We start from the raw sequence: 21,788 nt of genomic DNA on the forward strand, positions 1-21,788 counted from the left end.
TTTTGGTACCGTTGGCGTCCCGCCAGGTGGCAGAACCGACAATCGAACCGGGCGTCAAACGGCTCGGCAGTGTTTGGTTGGCGGTAGACTTGAACCGTTTAGTTTATTCATGCTTGGCCTTCGTGGCGGGACGTTGTCGCGAGTGCAAACTGTAGTGAAGGAATCCTAGATGAAACCACTTACGCTCGTCTGTCAAGTCAAGAGCTGTTGACAGCCCGTGCAACGAACACTGGCTGTTTTATTCACTTCGAGTGAGTCTCTTATTAAATATGAAATTTTGCATATTCGTGTTCATGCTTCGAATATACTGTATAGTGTGATTATTGTTCGTTAGGAGTTTGCCCCTCTTGATACTTTCCGCATTTTTAACTTGTTTCTATACATTTTCACTCTCCACTGTGAACAAAAATTTTCAGTTTCAAATTTTCATTCATATGTATCAATCGTGATTGTAATATGAAAATAATCTTGACCTCTTTCAGAACAAACGGACTATCGATCTTTTTTTCAGGTCGAAAACGTAGCGTGATCTTTTTTAGATCATTAGCAACTAGACTTATTCAATGACGATTTTTTGTTTTGTATTTTGTTTCTCAAATTCGTTTTTTCTTTCTTCCATCTCGATTAATTTCGGATTCCAATTGTAGGACCCATGTGTGAATATCCTTAAAAATTCAGTAGCGTCGGAAATTAATTACGCCAGTTATGTGTACAAGTACCAATAAGCCGGGTTTTGAATTTCTACAATCATGAGCGTGGTTGAATAAAATCATTCACGATTAGTAAAGCAAACCAGCGGCGTAATCAACGGGTTGAAATAAAAAACATTATCCCTTATACACGCCTCTCTGACCGGATGAGCCACATGAATTATTCTTGCTTACGTTCAAGTTTGTTGGTATCAGCGGTTTCGTAGTGCATTTTGATATCTTTCTACGATGCAGAAGATAAATAAAACTCGAGTTGTAACACGCTGCAACGGTTATGTAATGCTTGTCGTACCGTTGCAAGGGCATACAACTGTTATACTCAACTTTGATTAGAAATATATCACTTCACGGTCCCTTTATCACGTATTGAAGTATCCTTAGATTGTGGCACGAATTTTATAGTCAAATTGTTCTTTTAATTCCGTCACTTCAAATTTTTAAACGAGAATTTGTAACAAGTATATAGATCCGTTGAAAGAATTCAGAAACAATAATATTTAATCAGAACACGTTATCTACGGTACTATTTACGAAAGTAGGCAGCAGCTCGACTTGGTAATTAGACACTTTTATCATAACTAACGAGGTCTCTGTGGCCTCGGTGAGATTGTTGAGGAAAAGAATTCTGGCACTGAACAGCGACCTCTGTTTATTGTCAAAAGGTTGTTGTACTTCGTAGCTAAAACTAGTACATGACGACATGTAGACATAGAATTGGATATAGTGAATTCCGTTCAAGGGACCAACATCTGACACAGTGTATTTTTTTTAGATTCTTTTCACGATATGATTTTTTTATTGTGACGATTTTAATTCTTACAGACGCATGTTTAATTGATCATAGCTTCGGGAGTCCGGATTTATTGAATTACAAAGTTCTGTGTCAATTCACATTTTCTTGTAACATCACCTTCTTCCAAGATCAACCCGATCTAAGTTGTATAAATGATTGTGAAAAAATTATTTCTCTGAAAGGATTGTTTTGATGATTGAAAAAAATCACGGATCATTGGTGATATCTGACAACGAACGGGTCCGAAAAAGTGACAGAATTAACGACGAATATCCGTTGTATGAACTTTTCTTTTTCAGAATACGATGAGAGTACATTTTTGGCTGTTTTGAATTGTTTCTTTTTACCGAAAAATTTTACAGCATCATTTGGCGCATTTTATTGCTAAATAATTGGTGAATTTACTAAATATGGCAAAAGAAATATTTTATCCAGTTCAAATACGTGTAGTTTGATGTGATAACACAAATTATTATTTTGATCACCGTTTTGTTGAAACAAATGTCATTTATTTGAATTGAAGAATTATTTCTGTGCCGATGTTTAATCGCGATGTTTGGTAAAGTTGCTAAATTTTCTCTCCTTGTGTAATATGTGGGATATTTGAAAATTCGAAAAAAGACTTGTAGAAAGGAAGCTGTTCATTTTCACGGCGTTTTGAAAGAAAAATGTTGTTAGTCTACTCAAAAATTACACGTGGCAATAAATCGTTTTTCTGTTATAATTAAGCATAATTCCGTTGATCTTAAACGCGTTCCTCGTTGATCGAATATTTTTATACAAAAACTCCGTTTCCATATGGACAAGTGGAGTCGATTAGGTATGGAATAGCCCATATATTATTACGAATATTTGTGACGGCTGATTCTGCGGTATAACCGAAACATAATAGATTCACTTGCCTCTTTTGTCGTTCGGCTGTGACGATTTGAGCGTTAAAGAATTTTAGAATTGTCCAATATTGAAATTTCTGTTTATTCCTGTTGTTAGCTGCAAATTTAGTAATTTTTATCTGGTCGGATAAATTAATGCCGGCCGGTTGAGTACATCTTGTAGATATTCTTAACGGGAATCGATTCAGAATCTTTCCAATTTACGTGAACTATTCACCCCAGTACTTGTGTATCGGTTCTATAAAAACCAAACGATCTTTACAGTGTTCGAGAAGTTAACTTTTTATGTTTAACAGATGTCAGAAGTCTGTCAATTGCGATATCAGAAATAGAAGCTAGAATCATATTGGTATAAACCCATTACGAACAATTCCGTATTGCGTACCGTTTATATAGATATCTAGAAAACTTAAAATTTTCAATCATGTATTTGGAGTTTTTTTTTTTGCGCTAAATCATATGCTTTGATCGGAGACACAATTGGAAGCCGAAACAGTGAGAAAAACGTGAGCGATCAACGATCGATTTTGGCCATAAGCATAACAATTTTTAAAATCGATGGACGAACGTAAGTTTCGTTTAAATTCGATCTCAATACTACACATTAACGAAAAGAAGGGCTGCAAATTGCAAATAATTGGAGAAAATATACCTTCTTGAAAGTGGAGCGCTAGATTCGCGTAGGTTTACTAACGACCTCTTCTACTTAAGTATCCCAGCCGAGCATCGAGTTCTGCAGGAGATGGAATGTTCTATATTGTAACACGTAATAAGCTCGCCTCGATAATAAGTTGTATACGTTTTTCTACGCGTGTTTTTTCATGGTGTATGACATGCAAACATGACACGAATATGCAGTTGTTCTTACAATGAACCTGACGAATTTTTACCGCCCACTTTCCCTCCGGCTCCCGTATAATAAAGTCTATATCGAAGCGGGGCTTTCTGGAAGAATGTAAACCGGTGACAATATTTATTTTCCATTTGAATGCCATTCTTGTTTGTGATATTCCATTATTATTGTTTTCGTATCAAGTCTCTTACGCCATTTGAAAGTATCAAATTCGTATATATAAGTTGCAAAAAACATTTAGCTATCTAAAATGTAATTTTTCACATAGCCGCAGATCGATGCGCCTGTTAATGTTGGAATAACTTTTTTCAATCACGATATTTAATTAGCTGAATCAGAACTCTTCTTACTCCTTGATAGCTTGTAATGTATGAGTTCACTGAATTTTGATTGAATTTGCTAGAATGAAAAATGTTGGATATGTAATTCGAATACACTACGTTTGCGTTCGATCAGTTTTGTTAACGATTGCTAAAAAGTTTGCACCAGATTCCGAAACCCTTGCATGTTTGCGACAAAATTTTAGAAGACAATTTATTGATTGTTGGATAATACGACTAATGCTGTACGTTTGGATTCCCTTTCAATTATTGAAGCAATTCGAAGACGCAAATGTCGGACAGAAATATGAGTAATCGCGTCAAATTCTATTCGAGAGATCATAACGGTAAGTGATAATGTTGAAAGTGATTGAGGTTTGAGCCAATTATGCCTGAAATCGTCGGTGATTTCATTAAATTCTAGTCAAACAAATTGCGAATCTGTAATCTACAAGTTTTACTTATTCCGCGGTATTTAAATACGTTAAGCCAGTTGTTGTTAACACAGTCCACGTATTGTATAGATACACAAAGTTCTTATCGGATATCATCGATGCATCGTAATGTTAGAAATTTAGCCTTGTATTGCATCCTCCGTGTCAAGTATAATAAATATAGATAAATCCGTCAACGTCGCTTTTTGCTTCTACAGTATTGTACCTTTCATGGCATTCGCAAATCAATCAAATGCAGTAATGCAAAATCCTGTTCAGAATAGACGCCACGATTCTTGTGCAGAATATTGAGTAGTCGGTATTGCTGATAGAATTAATACAATCTCGAGGAATCCAAGGTTTCACATCGATTACCACTACTACCTCGTTATATAAATGGAACAGGATAGTATGGCAACAAAACTATTCAAAAGGTGAAGAGTCGCAAGGATGTTACAGTATTTATTTCATTATTTTGTATCAATAGGCGGCTAGAAATAATTAAATGTTCTACAATGATAATATTATAATCACTCTCCTACTGTCAATTTTATTTCGATATTTTCATCCGAATTCGTACTTGCTACTGTGTTTAAGGAGATATTGTAACTATGATCTTTTTTTTTTTTTTTCATAAACTGTCGATACGAGAAATTATAAAAGAAATGTCGAAGGATGGAATTTTTGAAGTTGATGAGTGTAAATTTGGTCGAAACATCACTCTTTGACAGTTAACAAATTGTCCGTCGTAACTTTCAAGTGTCACTACCAAATTATTAACAACTTTGCCAGCGAAGCTTACATGGTACGTTAGTGCTATTTTCATGAAAAATTTTGAATTATTTCGTTCAGAAATAAATTCTCACAATGTAAGAGAAAAACTCTTATAATTTATAAAGCAGTATACAGATAGTATTATTTCGACGCTAAAAATACGGTTGTTAATAACGCAGCTTTATCAGTCAGCGTTCGTGTTTTAAAAATTTGTTGGGTTACAAAGGGTTGTTATTAAATTGAATTCAGCATCATTAGCCGGAGTTACACCGTTCAAACCTTTTATTCATAATTTTTTGTTTCCGTTCTTCTTCGGCCAAACGATATTTGCAACAGATCATTAAAAAGAATTCCGGCCGTACGACAGTAGTCAAAACTTAGTTGAAACGTTGAACAGATCAAATTGTAACATATCCTTCATGTAGATTATTGAAGACTTGCAGTAGTTTCGACTCACTACAAACGTTCAGCAATAATATTTAATATTATTCAATTTCAGATAGAACATCGGTTCGTAATTTGACAGGTCATTTGGCACGAGAATTGTAACCGTTGGCACAAACTTCATTGTTTAATCACATTACAACATTGTTGAACTCTCTGTTTACCACCAGCGGTATGTATTCTCACCGAATCACGCGTAATCACGACACCGGTTGTAGTCTGGTACATGAAAAAATCTACTCGAAGCAGTGAAATTCGTAAAACTAGAAACCTGAATCCGGCCTCGAAACGACTCGTCTGATATGTTGTGACAGATGCGTGATATCAGACGGTTGAAATCGGCCTCTGTTAGCCGGCTCTTTTCAGGTATCATGTTTTCCCGCCGGGGTGTTTGAAATATGGAAGGATACGCGCAGGTATACCTCCAAGTCCTGCATTGTGTGCATGAAAGTAAGTTGAGCTTCTGAGTGACGGCAACATCGTCGTTTATTCTTACGTGGGTATCAGCTCACATAACCGATTTCCGTTCTCTGGAGTTCTTTGCCTTTGATGCTTTTTTTCTTTCTCTGCCGTTCTTTACTTGAGGTCCGTACGTGGGTGCCGGCCACGCTTCTTACGCAATACTTTGGGCGAGAATGCCGCACGATGACGGTTGCGCAACGCTTATTACGAAATACCCTAATCTAGTAATTGTGAGGCTAATTTGAATTACCGACCTCAAGTAAATCGTTGCTGCAGAGCCCTGAGTCCGAATTTAGATTTGGTTTGAAAAATTCATCGATTGCTTCGGATACCGTGATCATTTTTGTCAACGTTTCAACGTCAACGGATTGGACGAATGCCTTCCAAACTCGATTCGCGGTGTTTCAAATGAAAGTTTTTTTCCAATTTGAATCGTGGAGGGAAAAGGTGCTTAAAAATTTTCAAAGGAAAAGAGTAAAACAACTACATGAACAAATGGAATTCAAAGTCAAAAACTTTGTTTGGATATATCGTGAGTGGCATCCATTTTTTCTGTTCTAAAATGATAGAATATCGACATTTTTCGGATCGTGAAAACGGTTTAATCTATACAATTCAAAATATTATTAAACACTAATATCAGTATGTGTAGGAAAAAGTGACGAATAAATTTTGTAGCTCCAGAACTCACGAACGAGTTGCAAAATGCATACTTCAAAACTGTGAGATACAATTAAACGCACATTTTTATAAAGTTAACGGATATCAAGTTTGAATCAGATTAACTACAAATACAAGTTGTATTTCATAACAATCTGATAAACAAGACGAAGAAAAAGTAGAAAAAAGATAGATTGATTACGGATATTTTCTTACACCACAAACTACATTATGTGAAGTGGTATTACGTTAAATCAAATATTTGTATATTATAACGATCTGCAAAACAGAACGAAGAAATAGAAGAAACAAGGAAGATTGATTACGGATATTTCCTTACACCACAAACTATATTATATAAAGTGGTATTATGTTAAAACAAATATATACGATACACATTAGACGACTTATGCATAATTGGAGCAGAAAAAAAAGTCATAATACGAAAAAATTCACTGAACAATTTTTTTTAACAGCAGTTTTCTTACTCCGAACAAAAAATACAGGTTCTACCATTCGCATTTGCTTTGTTAGAAATATTATAGGTTTGACATGTTTGGTTGGTGAGACAAAATATTTTGATGGCGTCATCTAATTTTTTTTTTTTTTTTTGCTTCGTCTTTAGAAAATTAATAAAATTTCGGATTTTTCGGCTCTCCAGCTCAGAATACGGCGCACGTTTCACTTAATTGTATACTTAAATCCAGTACATTCCAAAAATTTTTCGTTTTCAGAACTTACTATAAAGGTGTACTCTTTCACCAGAATTCTTCCCAACGAAATGTGAGTACTTCAGCAGTCAGCTTAGTCAGACAATTTGAGCCACATTGTTGATGATTCTGAAACGGTGTCTGTTCCCAGCGTAAAATGATATGATTTCATCTGCAGGGACGTTGTCCTGCTGGTGGCTAGATCTTCCGAGAACAGTTCACGCGCACACAATTTATTATAATTTTTACGCTTTGCGAAACAATGTGAAAATAACGACATGTCCAAACTTCTCACACCTTTTTCCGTTAACGAGATAACAGCTTTCGGTTAATTTTTGAGGTAAAAATAGTCTGCGTCGCTGGCGTACAAGCTACATCAAACGAATTTTCTTCCTCTGTTCCCTGTTTCCGCGATTCAGTTTCTAAGCCTTATGGGTTTTGAATTTTGATTCATGACAGTAAAAATTATATCATCGCATGCTTCAAAGCAAGTAATAGAAACCTTTGATAGTTGACAAGTAATTCCGTTTTATTTGTAATTGAAATGTTTAGGTGTAAATAAAATGTTTGAAAACCTTTTCACGCATGTATTTGCTCAACTAGAATCGCTTAGAATCAACTTATTCTCTATACTATTCATATATTTGTTACCGGTTATCGCCGGAAGTTAAGGCAATGCTTAGATGTATTTGGGCCGGAGCCGGATGTGTCGAGTGAATTAGGATTTGTACATTCAGCCGACTCGCTCTAATAGCGGCTGTTACTAGGCCAATACCACGCATCGCTCACTACAACGTTATAAATAACAATCAGAAAGTAAGTCTGATTTGGTAAAAATCAAATAATGTGAAAAATCTGAGTTTTCGTTAACTTTTACAGTGGAGAAAAGTTGCGGTAATTAAAATTATGCCGATGTATCGTAAAAAAGTGCATACAAAATATAGTTTTATCTGCCATTTTACGTTGTTTCTTAAGTAAATCTTATCCAGTTAATTGATACTTGTACCTGCATGATTTTTTCCACGTAGTTTATTTTGCACAGTAATCGTCCACTTTGCTCACCGAGAGAATAACTGACTTTACGCAGTGAAACTAGTGATATTTTTGCAAGGCTACCGAGCCACAAAACATTTGTCACCTTCAAAATTCAACCTCCAAGAATTTGAAGCTTCCCACGTACATCGCAGTATAATATACTTTACATCTACCTCAGATCTCCTTCTTCGCAGGAAGTCGATTACCAGACCGGTACTGCATTTTGTTTTCTACATAAAATATTACAGTGGCTTGTGTGACTTCATCGCGTGCCATCATCGCAGCTCCGAATCACCTGTTTTGCATACAACTGAGCTCTTACTTAAGGTCTAAAAATAATCGATCGTCAACACGTAATTGTTGCTATGCTGTCATCCTAAAGCGGTTATTCGATTGACATCGAAAGCATGTTTGAACAGTGATGCGGGCATCCACTGCGACGCGCTCAAGCTAAATACGCCTAAGCAAATAAACAAATAAACAAACAGAGCCGCGTGAAATTTCGTGCCATAATGTTCAACTTACACGCAGGCGTGAGTCCGTGTCGGGTAAGGGACGCGTGGGGATCATAGATGATTGCAAATTGAGCGCAATTGGCAGGAAGCTGGGGGGCAAGCAATGGCTCCCTCCGAGGCCTCAGCTTTCAGCCTTCGTTAAGTGCACGACTTTTTATTAAAATGTACGCCACGTTTCGTGTTACATCGTGCGAGCAATTTCGACTCGGAAGGGTTGTCTTCGAGGGTGCGGCGAATCGGTCCGTTGAAGATGAGCGAGAGAACTTTTACGAGTTTTCCGTTCTATTATTTTTTTGAAAATTTCGGATGCCGTTTTCGCAGAAATTGGTGGGCCAGGATCCGATACTTTTTATCAATTTTAGTACAAGACTGTCCTGCATTGAACATTGATCAAATGATTTTATTCGTCAGGCACGAAGGTCTCTTATTTGAAAGTAGAAAAATTACAATTTTAGACCTACAAACAAAGTTTGGATACCGATGCTTCATTTCAAATCGATTCAAAATGATTGGAAATTTAGTAGATTTGTTTCGTTTCACGTCATGGTGGCTAATATTTTCCACAAGAATCCATTACAGTTCATGGTGACCAAACTTTTATTCTAGTAACAAAACATATTAATGTACGTTCTTGAAATTTTATTCATACCTATTTACGGATAAATCATTCGGAAATGATATAGGTTCCAAGTTTTAGAAATTGGAAAAATTATGCATATAATTTGATATTGAAAAACAGAACAAGGATGCCACCTTTCCGAAGTTATCAACTGCAACTGAACTTTTTTTACCTATTCAAATCACTTGATCTTTATTCAATTTTCCTACATCAAAATTAGAGGTGATTTTAACAGAACTCAACTCCATCGAATTCAGTTCTACTTTTCATTCCTTTGATCTTGCCATTTTCGTGATAATAATTCACAATATCAAAACGTAACAATATCTTCACTAAATATCTAAAAATATTCTGATGCATTTCTGTTGGCAGCCGTGAATCAGATTGTCTCTCCGAAAATGTAGTAGCCTTTATCATCTCGTTCATCTTCCTTCTTCTGCCTGCACTCTTCACAGCTTGAATTATACCTATCTTTTAGAATCGAGTGTAGGATGCAAATAGAATTTCACTTAGCCCATGTGTTCCGCGCACGCTAAAAAGTAAAGACAGTATAAACGCTTCAGTTGCATAAGCTGTGAATTGGTTTTCCCGAATGAGAGCCTTTTTCCGAGGTTCTTTGTTGTGTAGTGGCTACAAACAGTTTCAGGTGTTAAAGAACGTGACCCAAAAAGCGTTCTACTTTTGTCGGTAGAATTCAGATTTCCGCCCTGATACTGGTACAAACACTTTTTCAACAGCAATCAAAGTTTAATTGGTTCACTTAAACGTGACGAATGGGTAAAACTAAAATCCAGCACCGGTAGCACACGGAAAGTTGGTGATGAAAACCATCGTTTACTTTAAATCCCAACCGCAAGCCGATAATATCGTCTCAATCCTCGGAATTTTAAGACGCAACGTTTTACGATAAATAATCTTCCAATAGACTTAATTTTAATTTAATCTACTTGTGCGAACAGAACAAGAATCTCGGAATTGAGACAAATCGCCCTCCATCTTGACTGCAAAATATTGAAACAACTCACGTCTTTGGGCTTGAACTGTAACTTGACTAGAAACAACGATTCGCTTCTAACTCCGAGAAGTGCTTCTAAACAGCTGTCCATGAGTAGTAACGTACATCGCGTCGCTCTTATCATAATAAATGGGACTCGTTGAATAGTTAATACGTCTACAGGCTTCAAAGACTAAAATACAACGGCTTCATTATTGAATCAGTCCAGTTTCCCGAGGCACTTTCCAAAGTCGTCAAGCTAAGTGGACAATAAATGATTATACGATAGAGCAAAAAAGAGTACACGTTGTCTGTTCAGTCACACACCTCAAAATCGTTCCTGAATAATTTTCAATTCTTTCCTATCCTGCTTAAAACATTGGTCCTCGACTCTTGAAAGACTCAAGTGATTAATAGCAAATCCAATATTCTCAGATGCCTATTTATGTTCATAAATTTAGAGAAAAAAAAATCGAACACGTCAAGTGCACAGTTGTTGAAGTACAGGGCACAAAAGACTCGGCAACGATTCTCACAATCAGTCGACGAGTCTAACGTGAAGTGAATGCTTGACAATGAACGAACGGTTCAATTTCTTCGAGCCAACTCTTTGCTTGTTTGGGATTCGAAGGTCCGATGCACCCACGAAGACGTATTTCACACTACGTGTAAGTGATTCCTCGTGGTTCTCCCTTCTCCGACTCACTCTTGCTTCCAGAGTGACGAGAGTGCGCGACGAGGACAAACGCAGAGATGTCCCGTTAGAGGACCTACAAGGCCCGCGAGCGGGGCCCAGCTGGCCCAGCTATAATTCTTGACAGTTCAAGTTCGTTCGTCGTGTTTTCAATGCGCCGGAAGATATCCACCGTGACTGCGGTGAACCACGACAAAGGCCGAGTCGCTCATTTTTGTGTAAGCATATAATCGGACACGGCCGCAACGAATGATGCGTACGAACCGTGTAATGTAATCGCTATTTGTGTATCTATTGATCGAAGGCGTCACTAATTTGTACGATGAATTACTTCCGGCTGCTAATGTGCGTTTGAATAGAGTTTACGCGAGGGAAGTGCGTAAGTAACGTTGTATTGCGTGTTTCAAACGAGACAGTCGTGCCGAACTGCATCTCGCTGTCTTTTGAACCATCCGAAACTTTCGATGAATTTTAGACGATGAATTTTTAATTTTCTATCATTTCATTAGATCTCGTGAATTCATATCACTTCCGTTGCCAGATTCTTCGAAAGTTTCTTCACTTTTCCTTTCGTTTAGCCTCCGTGAGATTCACGTCTGAACGATATCCGACATAACAGTGTAACACAATGTAATAACCTTGGGTTAAATGGTGCCGAAACCAAGTTCAGATTTAGGTTTACTTTAATCATATGTAAAGCGATATTCGTTTATGTTCGAGTTATTAGGTTCGGTCCAAGTCCAATTAAATGTTAAACTGAAATAAAGACGCTGCACAATAAATTTAGTCGAATATTTTTACTATAATTCTACCAGCACAATGCTCGATTTACCTCAAACTTTAACATGCTATAAACAAATATGCCTGATTCGCCGATATCGTTCGATCAAATGACTTCAAATGGTTTATTTTGACGCTTTCAGCAAGCAGCAGAGTCGCGCAGTGATCGCTGTGGGGTCCAGGACCCGCCAATAGACTCGTCATGGGCCGAACCGGGTACACGTGCATCAGACACGTCTTCTGCTCGCTGAATGTCCTTATTTGGGTGAGTTTTCCAAACTATTATTCGCCCGTTTTATAATTTTTTTCAACTAAAATTACCCGAGAAATATATGAAGGTTTTGCTCTCTGCGAAGGCGAACCTGGTAGATTCAATGTTTGTACACTATTTTTGATGAACATGATTGAAAAACTATTGAAAAATAACATATTTCTACATCGATTCCAGCACGTAATGTTAACCTCGCGAGAAAATGTATTATGGTTCCCCATAATAGCTTTACGATCTTTGAGTGAGAAAGGAAAACGAATTAAGTGCGTCTGCAGGCAAGAGCCAAAAATAGATGCGTTCATATTACTTGAACGCATGTATCACGATAAGCTAAGGCGAAAATTAAAAATAGAAGCCATCAAGGTCATTGCCAATCTGTCTCAGGCATGATTGAATGCCATGAACAGCATGGTTGCAGGCATATTGTAGGAACACACGCCAATTTGTTGGCCTCTATAACGACAGTCAAGTTTTGCGCTTTTAATCCTCGTTTATTTTTATGCTCGATTGTTATTCGTGTAACATAACACGTTATAATTTACGCGCCGTTGCGAGTTGCATTCACCAACAATACGCAGTGAGCTAGTTCCATGCTTGTTTATCAGGCACCGATGCGTACTCATACCTCCGCGTGTTGGCGAAGTATCCATTACTTGCCAGTCGCCAGCTACCACTTTGCTGGAGCAACGGTTAGTCACTTGATACCGAATCGTGGGGTCAATATCCTAGACGATCGTGACGTACCTGGTAACCTACTGACTTGCCTCAGCTCTCCTCGAAGCGAAGTGGTTTCTCATTTTTTTTTTACCTAGTTCGTGCATAATTGCGTGTGTCGGATGAAAATTAAGGAATATTTAAGTACCTGCAACACCACCGACAACCCAGAAGACAATGGACATTGGTGCTCCAAATTTGCACACTTTCTCATCTGTTTCTCACGGGTCACTAAATGTTTTTTACGTAGGCTTAACCTCTGCACAGAAACAATGCTGTGGATTGTGTCATTGGTGATAGTAGAAAGTGGGCTTTCGGCGTGCGACGAATGGTCAAAAAGGAAACATAAACATGACATTCTTTTTAGTGCCAACTCATGCGCAAGATCCGTAGTTCCATGTTCACGATTTAATCGAAATCCGACCTCACACTCACCGATTCCTTTCTAAATTGAGGATATGTAGTCGATATCCATTGGGTCAGTTTTCACGAAATGGTTTCAACCCGACATCGTATGTTGTGATCTCTTGCCTCCATTTTTTGACCCTCTTTGGATGAATAAACGCTCGCGTGTACGTACGCTGAACTAAAGAAGGTATCCGTTTCCAAAGTAACTTCCTACTTTGGTGCATTCCCGCGAATGGACTTGATTCAAGTGTGACTGACACTTTGATACCAATCTTATGACAATCATCTCAACATTTCGATAATCCTGATCAGTATATGTGGCCTGCAGAGCACAACAACAGAACATCCCGTGATACAATTGTTGAATTCAAATTTCAATTCAACTTGGCATCGCTATAGCATCTGCTAATTGAAAGCTCTAGCTGATTCCCTCCATTATTTTATTCATTCCGGATATCACCGTGCCACTTACGCCTCGGTTAATCGTAAGCTGTGATACTTGACCTGAAATTATTCACAGTTTAACGTTTTATTCGCAGCTTTGCGCCTGTGGCATCCTAGGCGCAGGTATTTGGCTCAGACTGGCCTACTCTGGATACGCAACGCTCGTCCCTCAGTACAGTTTTGCATCTGCCGATTCCATCCTGCTCGCCGCTGGTTGTGTCACCTTCGTGGTTGCCTTTTTCGGATGCTGCGGAGCATGGTTCCAGTCGAGATGCATGCTCATCACCGTAAGGAGCTCAGTAGATCCCTGATATGATCTCAAAAATCCAAACCATAAGCGAAGCATGTAAAAATATGAAAACAAGCAAATGGTCCTTAAAGTTAGATTCATTCGATTACGTCGCGTTCTACGTCACTTGGAATGCAAATGTGTGTTTTTTTCTCTTCCTTTGCAGTATTTCAGCTTGGTTATCTTGATGTTCCTCGCGGAGTTCATGATGGGGACATTGGCCTTCGTATTTCGTGAACATTTAAGCAAAAGCTTCAAAGACGAGCTGCAATTCGGTATAGAGAAACACTACAACGCCTCTACAGAGCCGGGAACTCTTCCTGTCGTCTGGGATCACATTCATACTGAGGTTGGTTTGGTGAAGTATACAAATTCACTAGGCACGAGCAGCCTTACCGATATTTTCAAATCTTGGGTAAGATGTTAGGCTTACTTCTTAAAATAAATATCCGAAGAGATTTCAATCGGAAAGATCTCATAGCGATGATGGAAACTCCTGTTACACCTATTCAAATAGATCGTTTTCGGACATGGTACGTACCTATATTGACCTGTAGGAATGCTTTAGTCGAATGTTTTCACATTGAACGAATCATTTGTTGATCCCAGTTTCACTGTTGCGGCGTGAGGGATTACACGGATTGGTTTCGAATAAGCGCTTGGCCCCTGGAGGACCGGGTCCCAGACTCTTGCTGCATAAAGAGGACCCGATACTGCGGGGAGTTGGACACGGAGGGAAAAAATAAGGAATCCTGGTACAAAGAGGGCTGCGCATCGGCGATTCAGATGTGGCTTGTAACGCGTCTTCACGTGGTAGGAACGGTCGGTCTGGTCGTTGCATTTCTGCAATTATTCGGCCTGGTCGCCAGCATGATACTGTTTTGCACTGTGAGACATAAGAGATCTTCGCACACCTACAAGAGCTACGACACAGCGACCTAGTCACAACGTCAAGTGCGTAAATGATCTGTTTCAGAAGCCCAACCTCCGGCTGCATTTTATTCATTTCATATGAATTTAGTTTCATTTTATTCTCCCGCCCATCGACCAAAATTCTTGTCCATGAAGAATTGCATCCAATTTTTATATGCCCGTGGGAAGAAGTTGTCAAGTCGGATGCGGTTGAATTTAATTCCAATTTTTTCACGAACCAAAGGCAGCCGGAAGGTACAAAGGTGTGGTCTTCCTAAGCTCAATGTGGGCAAACCATTGATAGTGTTAGAGATAAATTCGAGGATCTTAGGATATGAATTCTCGCATATAAGCCGGTCGTGTGTTTTATTGTACAGATGAAATTATTAATATTAAATTAACCGGTGATCATTTTGTGACTCAGAGGCGCCTAACTCCGGATTGTGTTACGTTTGAACGCAGATAAAAAGCGTGGATTTCTCTGTCGAATCTGATAGTGGACAAATTTTCGCGTTTCCTAATTTGTTTTGTAATTATAGCATAAAGCTCGAATACCATTCCGTATGTAATCGTATTTAAAACTCAAATTCTATCGCTAAATGCATGATGTAATCAGTACTGGCTTCATTTTGTAGTATTTATTGTAAATGTTTTGAAGAAATTTCGTGTATTTCTTACGTGATTCACTCGAGTTAACTACTACGTTACGATTACACCTACCAGCATTCCACATACATCGTATTGCGAATGCGGTTTTTGTAATATCTATTGTATAACTAATTCGTATTTGTTATACCCACATGGAACGCGAAGTTTAATTAATAGATATCATCAGATCTACAGAACCATCATGTTCGTTAGTTCTATAATAGTCGGATAGGTATCTTCTGGTTTCGCAAAAATTACGTACAAATGACAATTAGGAGAATTGACAATTCTTGGAAACCTGATATTGGTCTTCTGTAACCTGATTTTGATGTCGATGGGACATCGCTGACCCATGTGTGTAAGTTATGCGTAGGTATTTGATATGAGATGTTAAAATAATTGAAATGGCTGTTCAAGTCTACAATCATTACGCAAATTTTTATTATCTAAGACAGTCGCCATTAGGTCGTCTCTTTGACAATATTTTATTAAAGAAAGCCAGCCCTTAAGGGATTCGTCCGCAACAAAAATTGAATGGTGGCTTACCGACATCAACGATCCAGTGAATCTACTGTTACCGACCGTACACCACAGCAATACGTTCGCTTACCGAAAAACACTGCTATTTATGTAAATTACGGACGAACATTTAGCCCATTTGGCCGCCTGAAGTGGCAAGCAAGGAATGTTTCCGGGGCTGACTTTCTTATGCTTTCAAGAAGATAACAATTCAAATGCCATATATATATTTATGAAAGTGTACATGAATATGTATTTCGTCGTTATACGGGGAAAAGTCCGTCTGCCTAGATCGTATCAAGTGTACCGAGAGTTTTCGACGAAGAGTCTAAACATCGTTCGCGTTGGGATCCTTGACCGAAAAATCCCGGTATATTATGAAACGTGTATATCTGAGAAGAAAATACATCCATATATTGGGACGAATGCTCCAAACTAGTTTGCCCTTTATGGGATTTATATAAACTGAAATATATTGAAATTAAAGTGATAAATTAGAAATAATGATTTATTTACACATTTGATTACAATAATGTAACAACTATATTTGGTTTCGTACTACGCAAGGCCGATCAAGCGAGCTCCAAATTGGTTCAGAGTTTCTGTCAACTTGCGCGAAGTCTTCTTGGCTGCATCGACAGGAAACTGAAACGTGTAAATTGCGTTGATTGGATTGTACTATGAATAATATTCGTAAACTAAATTGTCGAATGTGGACGGTCAGTAAAAATTGACATGATATAGATTTTGTCGAAGATCCTGCGTCACACGTGACCTCAGCCAATTTAATACTATTGAAATCAATATTATATCGATAGTCAATAATGGTCGATATTATTACACAGGATCCGTTCTAATTTACACATTGATAAAAAAAAATCGTTTTTGGAAGTTGTTAATCTCTCTCACTTGTGCGAAAATTGGTTCCACAGAAATTTGGTACACAATTTTCCAATTTTTACACAGTCGAAAATGAAATATTTCTCTGATATTTAACTTCGGTTACCTTGTAAAAAAACACTTTTTCTGCTTTTGCATGAAAATTGTCGTTCTCAAGGGCAAATAATATAAAACCAAATCGGCATTTGCTTAGAAACTAAGAAATAGTTCTGTACACAACTACAGTATTTTTATCGTTAGACGGAATATTCGGAATTGAACCGAAAAATTATAAAACTATAGATTTGTTATGAGGCAACAATTCCACCAAAAAAGTTAGAGTGAAATTGCGAGAATATTAACTTCACGAAATTCAATTCGATCAACCTTGTAGTCGTACACGTCGAGTCTTTATTTCGTAATTATTTACTTTCGACTATTTCTAACTAAACTGTATGCCTGGTGCAATATCCTTAACAGAAATAACGAAATCAAAAGGCAGTTCGTTAAGCCGAATAGGTTCGAACGATTTGCATTTGAGTTGCGGAAGCTTCATTGCAAAAAAAAAAATAAAAAACGAACCTGGCGAAATATCAGCACAGTAGGAAGTGTAAAAAAAATGTCTTTTTTTTTCGGACACAGGGTCAAAAGTTTCATTTAGGTGTAAAAATACAACTGTTAAAATTCAAGCTGTTAAGAGTAACATTAAGAGGTTGCGCATAACACATCTTTATTTTCCGTAAGAATAACACGGGACAAATCGTTTTTACTCCTTTTGATTTTGAAAATTCTTTTGAACCTGTTGCCAAGAAAAAAAAAATTTTTTTTCTATTTTTTTTTTTTTTTTCGTCATGCCCTAGAGTACAGCTCATCTATTTTATCGAGTCGTATCCTATACGTCGCAAAAAGTGACATCAGATCGAAAGCAAATTCTTGTTTAAAAACATCCGATAAGGTACTTATCCGAGTGCATCGACAAGTTCAATGTCTTTACCGTGATATTTTGAATTTCAAATCAACCAATCATCCTTGCAAAAGATGCAACCAAATCGAATAGATAAATTATCCTTCAAAGTTATACTTCGTATAACACGAAGAACTGAGAATACTCACATCAACAACGGCGTTCAAGAAGTTGCTGAACCCTTCGTATCCGCCAACGATGGCTCTTCCGATTCCTGTGAACCTGTCACCCGAATTTCCGTACTTCTCACTCTCCTTTATGCCATCGACCAGTGGCGTCGGTCTCAAAAAATTTTCCAAAACTCCTTCAATGTAGCTCATTTTCGGTTTCTCCAAAAATCCCTGCCCATTTTCGCTTTCCAAACGAACCGTCTCTCTTACTGTCGGCGGAAGGATATTGAAGAAGACTGGAGAGTCCTTTGGAAGTGACTCCAGTATGCTGCGTCCTTCCGCTATCAGATCCCCTTTCGCTGCTATCGCTGACGCCACGTTGTTCTCAGCTTCGCTGGCGAATTGCTACAAACAATTAACATGATCAATTTCTTCCCCTGTACAAAATTATTTACATCAGGTTAACGCAGCGAAGCGTTTGTGACGTGTTATCAGCGCCCGGAAGTATAGTTGGTGTTTTAGACTTGTTACTTTCGATTTCCTTCGCTTCTGGCGATTGTTTTGTAAGACGAGTTAATTCAAAATTGTTTAATCATTTACCCGTACAATTAGTGGTCACAACACTGACACATAAATTATTAACATCAATAATGCATATAGGTGTAAGACACGTGCGTTAATTATGTTTATAGCTTTTCCCGCGAAAAATTTTCAATGTTTAGTGGTTTACACGTTAATCACATTCCTGGCAATTGTTCATGCCATTATTTGCGCAACTCGAGTGTCTTGCAGTCGCCGATTATTATTCGTAATGTGTAATTACGTCGGCTGCAGGTGTGAATGCAGCGATTCACGCACACGAACCAATTATGCGGCTTCAAATTCCCTGTCATGCATACCGATTAGATATGTTGAAAAGAAAAGTTAGCATGACTGTACGCAGAAAGCCACCGCCTTGTGACTCGACGTTTGTGCGTTTTGTTCTTCTGATTGAATGAATTACCTCCGCCATTGAGGCAATGATGTTTCTCGCCATTGTCGCGGAATGGACTAATCTTCCTCTCCCAAATCTGATCGCGTCGGCAACCTGTTCTACGAATTCCTACAAAATCGATACAAATATTCACAAATCACCGATAGCAGTATCCAAGCACATTCATGGTGTGGGTTTGATCACAAATGCTTTTGGATTTATTTTTACGATCGCGGTCTATGAAGCTTTAAATAATCACAGTAGAATGAATTTTTGAATAAGACTCTCAGGTTTATTATCGTGATTCTTTAAAACCGAAACTTCATATTCTAATTGATGTTGAACTACAGATATTTATCGCAAACGTTGAATCTGATTCGTGTTTTCCGCTATCTTCCATCTCCTGTGACGTTTTAAGCGACTCGTTAGGAAAAAGAAAAAAAAAAAAAAAAAACAACCAAGCCGACGAGTTATTTGTTTTTTATATTTTGGAATCCAGCAGCTGTCTTTCGATACCGAAAATAAAAGTGTTTTATTCAAAGTATTCGAACGAATCGTTTATTCGCGGACAAAAAGTAGAATTGTTGTACAATTGAAAGCCACAAAATCGGATTTTCGAAGGCGTGAAAATTTATTCCTAGAATTCCGAAATGTATAAAGTGAAAAAATAGAAAAGTTAAAAAATCTACACTTTGAACCTGCTAATCATTCGAGATCACTTCTTGACACGTATTGCCAGATTTTTGGTCCCTGAATTTTCATTCTGGCGATATAAATGACTGGTGAAACTATAACGCCAAACTATGCATGAATCATAAATAGGTACGTATAAAGTCTGCTAATAATATGCGCAGGCATCCAATCTTCTTTTGTTATTCGGAATCAGTATCGAAGACTAATTTTGATCGATTGCTCAAATACGTACAAGTCAATATATTTTCTCTGTTTCTTCGAAAAATATCTTCATGTCGAAATATAGAAAGTAATGGCGAATACCCGTATCTTCTATCATGTTGTTTAAAAATACAATTTTGTTCAATACAAGAAATCGTAGCTTGATTCAAACTGAAATTTAATGAAACTAATTAGTGGCGGACTTCGTATGAAAAATTGCTTAGTGCTCAATAAGTAAATAAGCCATTTTATAAAGCAATAATCATTGTTCCATGTCACTATTGAAATATAAAAACAATTCGGATCAAATCAACTTTCGTTGCATGAAGAACGATAATTTAATTCCGTAACATTTATCATCCTCTTTTATCGCTATCGGTGTACTCGAAAAAGCTATCGGGTGAAATCGGTCAAATAAATGCGGTGACAAAAAATGTTTCTTTTCAAACGAGATTATACTTTCTGTAGAATCTGCAGAATTTTTAGTGAATTCAAAATTCGTCTGCGAGCAAATGAATTTTCAGCAACATCTATGATTCTGCAATCATTGTTTCACACCTATTCGGTAGAATATAAATAATTTTTTTTCATTCGCATAGTTGAATCACCGGTTTCTCTTACAAGTCACAGCTCAAATTTCAATTGACAGTTTTTATGCAAAAAACCACAAATGCAATATGCGATTTCGAATTTTAATCCGAGGGACACGTTGAGATGAAGCAAGAAAAGGTAATGCAATGTTTACCTGTCCACGCTGTAGTGTTGAAATAGTGGCATCACTGACAGTTTCTGCAACAGCATCTTGAGCCAGTGCCAAATCAAATTTCGTCGGCTGTTCACTTGGTCTACTCAATGTGGTTCCTACACTAATTGTAAGAAGCGTTAGCCCGAGTTTGAACATCTTGACTCTCGTACTGAAGTCGAAACGTTGGCTAAACGAGACAACAAAAAGATTTCCAGCATGAGGATCGGTAATTTCGTCACAAATTTCCTGCAGGAAGTGATCATATCATTCTTCTTGGTACGTATATAACTTTAAACATCGTGAAACAAATTGCTTTGCTCATTTTCCACACGAACGCTGTAGAAACGGCCTTCAAAAAATTACAACACGCGGAAAAGTGACTGGCTCTAATCAGATCCACTACATAAGCCTCTCCTCGCCACGGTTGTGAAAGGAATGATTATGGCCTTTGGACGCCGATGTAATTCCACGTTCATTCTCTTTCTTTTTCATCAGCGTGTCAAAATGGTAGACATTTTTTTGCCGCAAGTCGTTACCGAGCTTTCAAAATTCAAGACTTCGCAAGAAAGTGCATTAAAGTGTACGATTCAAATACATTTTTCTAAACAAAACAACACAAACACATAAATCTCTCTCGAAGTAAATGTAAGCTTCTTCGTACAACGAATTTTTTCGACACACATCTAATCGGAGTTGACACGTAAAACTATCTGATCGGATGATGGATTTAATTATATTATATAAAGATTGATTATTCGAACTCACCAATGGATGTTGAGCGTACGTCGCGAGAAGTCGATAACCAACTGATCACAACTGGCCGATGCCACGAGCTTACCACTTCGACTTGCGACATCCTCAGCTTTCTCCTACATTTCGTTACCTGCCCGAAGACGCAACGCTACGCAACGATCAGCCTCCTTGTCCAGTAAACCGACGCCCGGAGAAATTGTTCCGAAGTTCAATGTCTAATTGAGACTGATCGCGGAATATACAGCACCGGAAATTAAGCAGTATGGCAGAAAAACGCACCGATTAATCGAAAATAATTATTCTAAAAGCTGAAAGCAACACAGGTTGACTGATTTTTCGACCTTCGGCTTTTGACTGATCAATCATTACGTTCCAACGCTGTTTTACGTTGTGTCATCGGGGTTTTCGTGTCAGTAAGGAGAAGAAATACAGTGTATTAATGGTCTTTTGTTTTTTTAAAATTACAATCGATTTTCTAATGGCATTCTGTGACATCGTATCATTGGACACGCGATATGCAAGAAATGTCATGTCATGTCGATGCAAGGTTTGATTTGATTCTGGATTCATATCAG

General features: G+C 37.8%; 2 protein-coding genes across 5 annotated transcripts; one reads left to right on the plus strand and one right to left on the minus strand.

The window, feature by feature from the left end:
• Positions 1-80: 80 nt before the first annotated feature.
• LOC124180087 (tetraspanin-9) lies at positions 81-16,396 on the plus strand. 3 transcript variants are annotated; one of them, XM_046565145.1, is made up of 6 exons: positions 81-251; positions 10,935-11,128; positions 11,834-11,955; positions 13,623-13,814; positions 13,983-14,165; positions 14,426-16,396. In XM_046565145.1, exons 3-6 carry the CDS (start codon positions 11,893-11,895, stop codon positions 14,756-14,758), a joined length of 771 nt encoding a protein of 256 aa, XP_046421101.1. In that variant the 5' UTR covers positions 81-251; positions 10,935-11,128; positions 11,834-11,892; the 3' UTR covers positions 14,759-16,396. The 3 variants fall into 3 exon arrangements, with proteins under 3 accessions (XP_046421101.1, XP_046421100.1, XP_046421102.1); XM_046565144.1 differs by lacking the exon at positions 10,935-11,128 and having other exon boundaries at positions 82-251; XM_046565146.1 differs by lacking the exons at positions 81-251; positions 10,935-11,128 and adding an exon at positions 11,271-11,289.
• On the minus strand, positions 15,154-21,360 carry LOC124180090. Of its 2 annotated transcripts, XM_046565163.1 has the most exons (5): positions 21,226-21,360; positions 20,461-20,647; positions 18,852-18,950; positions 17,888-18,253; positions 15,154-16,540 (listed from the first exon to the last, which is right to left on the minus strand). In XM_046565163.1, exons 2-5 carry the CDS (start codon positions 20,614-20,616, stop codon positions 16,454-16,456), a joined length of 708 nt encoding a protein of 235 aa, XP_046421119.1. In that variant the 5' UTR covers positions 20,617-20,647; positions 21,226-21,360; the 3' UTR covers positions 15,154-16,453. The 2 variants fall into 2 exon arrangements, with proteins under 2 accessions (XP_046421119.1, XP_046421120.1); XM_046565164.1 differs by lacking the exon at positions 18,852-18,950.
• Positions 21,361-21,788: the final 428 nt, after the last annotated feature.

The sequence above is a fragment of the Neodiprion fabricii genome, chromosome 4, assembly GCF_021155785.1.
Source record: "Neodiprion fabricii isolate iyNeoFabr1 chromosome 4, iyNeoFabr1.1, whole genome shotgun sequence".
Classification (NCBI taxonomy): domain Eukaryota; kingdom Metazoa; phylum Arthropoda; class Insecta; order Hymenoptera; family Diprionidae; genus Neodiprion; species Neodiprion fabricii.

What these genes read in the sequence shown, in the direction of transcription:
- LOC124180090 (XM_046565163.1), bottom strand. Translation starts at nt 20,616, where the DNA reads ATGTTCAAACTCGGGCTAACGCTTCTTACAATTAGTGTAGGAACCACA. An exon ending in CAACACTACAGCGTGGACAG is followed by an intron (nt 18,951 to 20,460) that starts GTAAACATTGCA and finishes TCGATTTTGTAG; the next exon opens with GAATTCGTAGAACAGGTTGC. An exon ending in TCATTGCCTCAATGGCGGAG is followed by an intron (nt 18,254 to 18,851) that starts GTAATTCATTCA and finishes AATTGTTTGTAG; the next exon opens with CAATTCGCCAGCGAAGCTGA.
- LOC124180087 (XM_046565145.1), top strand. Translation starts at nt 11,893, where the DNA reads ATGGGCCGAACCGGGTACACGTGCATCAGACACGTCTTCTGCTCGCTG. An exon ending in CGCTGAATGTCCTTATTTGG is followed by an intron (nt 11,956 to 13,622) that starts GTGAGTTTTCCA and finishes TTTTATTCGCAG; the next exon opens with CTTTGCGCCTGTGGCATCCT. An exon ending in GGGATCACATTCATACTGAG is followed by an intron (nt 14,166 to 14,425) that starts GTTGGTTTGGTG and finishes TGTTGATCCCAG; the next exon opens with TTTCACTGTTGCGGCGTGAG.